The sequence below is a fragment of the Engraulis encrasicolus genome, chromosome 18 (genome assembly GCF_034702125.1).
Source record: "Engraulis encrasicolus isolate BLACKSEA-1 chromosome 18, IST_EnEncr_1.0, whole genome shotgun sequence".
NCBI classification, from domain to species: domain Eukaryota; kingdom Metazoa; phylum Chordata; class Actinopteri; order Clupeiformes; family Engraulidae; genus Engraulis; species Engraulis encrasicolus.
Window position 1 is genome coordinate 21,810,304 of NC_085874.1, and position 5,000 is coordinate 21,815,303.

Here is a 5,000-nt window from a genome sequence, read left to right on the forward strand (position 1 = left end):
TGCACTAAACGGCCGCCATGTTGACAATGAAACGGAGGAAACGAAGCATTCAGTTTGGTCAACAGTCTCCTAATTCTGTAAGTAATGTTGCTGAGACACCAACCTGTTCATGCCAACCCAGGTATTGTATGTGTGATTGTTGCTCTTTGGGGTGAAGGATATATAAATACAAGCACGAGACGCTGCGCATTATGAACAGTGGCCAACCGATATTTTGGCGAGCTAACGCCATGTTCAGCCGTCACTTCCAGCGAGGGCACAAAGCACAGTGCTCAAACTTTTCCACAACACTCTCCACTCCACTGAAAACCTCAATACACTGTGCGCACTGTGCACTTACCATCAGTGCACTGACACAAGTGCGTGAAATGAGACATAGGGTCATTACCATTACCATTTTGGTGACAGATAAGGTCATAACATAGGCTCTCTGTGGTTCTGCAAGTCCTTGTTTCAAAACTAAAACTAAGCTGTTGATGACTCCTCATGCATACTGTAGATGCATGGCTTAACATGGGGCCTGTAAGGAGGCAATAACACAAGAGCAGTTATTATAATCATCGGGCATTTCTCAGAACTCTAGTGCGCGCACCACCAAGTGTATCAACCTAATTAGTCACGCCCAGTGATTACTCTTTGGTGAACTCTACGGAGTATCCAATCACTGGGCGTGACTAATAAAGAGTATCCAACCACTGGCCGTGACTAATTAGGCTGATACACTTGGAAGAGCGTGTAGAAATGCCCATTGTGTGTGCATGCATGCATGCGTGTGTGTGTGTGTGTGTGCATGTGTGTGACTCACAGGCCCTATGAAGAGTAGGGGCTCCAGCAGGAGTGATGCGATGGCGCTGAGGATGAGCTTGCCCCTCTGGAACCTCATCACCACTCTGACCAACGAGGCGCGATCTGGACCCACACGACTCACTTCCTCGTCCCACAGCCTCTCCAGCCTAACCGGGAACCGCAAACACACCGACAGTGACGAGATTAAGAACAGACAGATAATCGCTGGACTGTTCAGCAAGAGCGATACGAGCGATAGAAGCGACAACGCAGTCTCACCCCAAGTAGTAAATTTCTGACTACCTTGGACCAGACTGCAATTTTTGACGTCTTGGGTATTCCTTCCACGTCACATTTTGACTATGTGGCCTAACCCTAATCCTATTCCTAAACCTAACCTCAATGACGTTATGCTGCCACAAGGGGGCGCCTTTGAGGGCATAGTCAAAATGTGACGTGGAAGGAATACCCAAGACGTCAAAAATTGCAGTCTGGTCAAAGGTACTCAGATATTGACTACTTGGGGTGAGACTGTGTAGCAAGCGACAGAGTATGTCTGATAAAAGCAGAATGCAAGCATTCCGGCATTCCAATTCCAATTCCAACCACATCATATCTCATTTGCATAATATCCACTGAAGTTCAACTGCAACTTCAAGTTCTAGTTGACGTTCAAACTGTCGCCCAAATCACTTTTGTCTCTTCTGTCGCCAGCGACTCAATACAAAGTCAGTTACTTCCATCGCTGCAATCTCTCAAGTTGCGTCTGGTATACAGTATTTGTGACATTAACACACATTCACATGGACCGTATTATTATTGAAAGAGCAGGAAAAATTATGGGCATGCCCCCTCCCACATCACTTCAGGTTTTATTTGATGAATCAGTGATGAGGCAGGGACAGACAATCGCAGAGGACCAGGAGCATATCTTGCATGGTGAATATGAACTGTTACCATCAGGTAGAAGATATAGGATACCTAATTGCAAGACAAACAGGTTTAAATTTTCAGTGGTTCCTTGGTCTATTAGATTGCTCAATAGTAGGTAGGTGTGTGTGTGTGGGGTGTGTGTGGGGGGGGGGGGTCTTCCTAGTTCCACGCTGCTAAGGCTGTATACTCAGGATTATTTTGTGTGTAAATGTTCTAGGTCTATTGAATTGGGGAGTGTCTGTGTGTGTGTATGTGTGTGTGTGTGTGTGTGTGGGGGGGGGTTGAAAGAGTCATGGTATGATATAATTGTGTGTATATGTGCATGTTTGGATGTAGGCTACATGTTTACATGTTTTGTGGTCCAGTCCTGCATGTTAAGTGTGTTTTTGTGTTTGTCTAATGTCTTGATATGTGTTCTCTGTGTAAACGCTTAGACTCTCTGTGCCCATACCAAATTTCTCTCTAGAAGAGACAATAAAGGCTCATCCTATCCTATCCTATTACCTCCGCCAAGGAGGTTATGTATTCGATCACGTTGCTTTTTCTGTCTGTCTGCCTGTCTGTCTGAAGAAAAGGCTGATTGACCAAAAGAAGCTCTCCTGTAACCCACGTAACAATCACCTCTCACAGAGTACCTTGATACTCTTAGTTTATCTCTGCAGAGTGATATACATTGCTTAAGAGGTGGTGGTGCAAGATCATAAGAAATGTTATACATTGAACACATATCAGCAAAATAGATAAAACTATCAAAGGTACAGTGATTATACTTTCTTGGCTTTTTGTCCAGAACCTTAAGAGCCATTTTATAGAGAGTGACTAATGGTTGTATGGTGGTCACACCTGCCTGTGACCAGCTTGTAGAACAGAATGACAGGTGTGAAAATATAATTGAATGTAAGAACAGTTTCCCTGCAGGAAGTGGCAATTGGTAGTTGGTATAGTTTCACTGTTGATAGGTTGACTGTAGACAGTTTCTGCCTTGAGTGGAAGAACCTGTCTCAACAGGAATCTAACCATACCAGAACAAAGGCCCAAATCTGAGCCATCCCCCAAAACAGATACCTACAGTGAAAGTGAAAGCCTACACTCAAACTCCCATTGTCATTTTCATTGTGACACAGCACTCTACAGCAGTGTTTCCCAACCACTGTGCCGTGAGAGATCGTCAGGTGTGCCGTGGAAAATTCTTGTTTTCAAAAAAAAGAAAAAAAAGAATTCATTATTATCAGCAAATAATGCCTATATGTCATTATGGTCTGCTGTTGACTGCCGTCCTAATCATGTAATAATTCCTTATCACTAGGTGGCAGCAGGTAGCGAATTGCATTGTAGTATTATGTCAAATGAAGGCAAATGCTGTGAGCTCGAGAGTTATTTCATTTGGATTTAGGACTACCGGTAGGCTACTTGTTCATGGGATGCAACGGCACCGATTCCATTGTGCTTGGTATGTAAACGAAACACCCTTCACAAAACAAGAGTGCAGACTATTTTGTTGGCCTGCGTAAGAAAACAGAGAACCAAGCAACATTTATGAGGGAAAAAAGGTAAACGAGAGAACCCTTAAAGCTAGCTACCACGTAGCTGAACTTAGCTAAATCCAAAAAGTCACACAGTGGCAGGGACGCTAATATTACCTGCCTGCAAAGCCATTGTAAATGAGATGCTTGGACCTGAAACGGTTAAATAAATAGCCAAAGTCCCTCTCTCAAATAACACAATTTCCAGACATTGATGACATGTCTGCTGACATTTTGGTTTTTGGAAAAGATCCGTATCCGTGAGAAATTTGCGTTGCAACTTGACGAGGCTGATATTAGTGGACATGCGCAACTCCTGGCCAATGTGCGTTTTGTGGATGGAGACGCAATCAGATAAAACGTTCTATTTTGCAAGGCATTGAACAGAGATTGATATGCCTATTAAACATGCATATTCATATTGTAACAGTGAAATATTTCCTAAATATCATTGCTACTGTCAGAATAAGCATTATTTTCTGTATTCCTGCAAATAGAATGCTTTTGGACAAAATAACAATTTGTAAATAGTAGGCCTAGGCCGACTTTGAAGTTTATAGCTTCCTTAAGAATTGGACATGTTAAGTACACTTTTTATTTGAAAGGAAAGTTAAAAGATGATTAAAAAAAGTCTTTATTTGATTGCTATTCAAGACACTTTTGTAAGAATGACTAGGCCTATATTGTTAGGCGGCTGCTATAATTTGTTTTCATTATTTCAGAATTTTTGGTTGGTGGTGTGCCGCGAGATTTTTTGAAGGGAAAAAGTGTGCCTTGGCTCAAAAAAGGTCGGGAAACACTGCTCTACAGCACAAAAGTGTTCACTGCACACAACAAAACTGCATTTATGCCTCACCCGTGCAAGGGGGCAGCCCCCAATGGCGCCCCTAGGAAGCAGTGCGGCGGGACGGTACCATGCTCAGGGTACCTCAGTCATGGAGGAGGATGGGGGAGAGCACTGGTTAATTACTCCCCCCACCAACCTGGCGGGTCGGGAGTCCAACCAACAATCTCTGGGCTACAAGTCTGACACCCTAACCGCTTACCCATGACTGCCCTTACAGTGGAGCTGATCAACCTTGAAGTTAAAGTTAAACCTTGATATAGTTTAAGCGAAACCTTACAAATGCTCATTAAAGTTGAAGCTACCAAATGATCTGGACCAGCAAGACACGCACACACACACACACACACACACACACACACACACACACACACACACACACACACACACACACACACACACACACAAACAGATATTACACACAAACCTGTCTCCATTGGTGCTGCAGCCATCGTTTGGAGAGATCGAGAGGGAGCGGAGGTCGAGGCGGTTTCGGAACAGTTTCCACATAATGGGGCTCATCCATGAGAAGGACACAAATGAGAAGAAACCGGCATCGTCCATATTCACACACACACACACACACACAAACACACTCACACAGCTTCTGTTGTAAGCATCAAAAATATGTCCAGTTGCTTACAACTCAACTCCTCTGCATCATATGTTCTGGATGGAGAATCTTCACAGGCACACGGCCCTATTTACATGGGCGGGCAAACTAGTCCCAGGTCAAGGGGTCAGGGGTCATTGGTCCTAAGGGGCCCGGACAAACTGGTTCCTGGACAAATAAGCATTGCCCTCCCTTCCTCCCGCCCTCCTTTTTTGTGTGGGGGCTGTCGTGGAAGAATGTCATTTGAATTAAAGGGACACTCCACCCATTTTCATTAGGCTTTCCATTGCTAAACACCCAG

At 44.1% G+C, this 5,000-nt stretch overlaps 1 protein-coding gene across 1 annotated transcript in view; it reads right to left on the minus strand.

The window, feature by feature from the left end:
• The window catches only part of LOC134468828 (ATP-binding cassette sub-family C member 12-like), a 50,281-nt gene extending 45,631 nt beyond the window's left edge, over positions 1 to 4,650 (minus strand). Inside the window, 2 exon segments of the mRNA XM_063222713.1 lie at positions 806 to 953; positions 4,514 to 4,650. Of these exon segments, the coding sequence (XP_063078783.1) occupies positions 806 to 953; positions 4,514 to 4,650 (285 nt within the window).
• Positions 4,651 to 5,000: the final 350 nt, after the last annotated feature.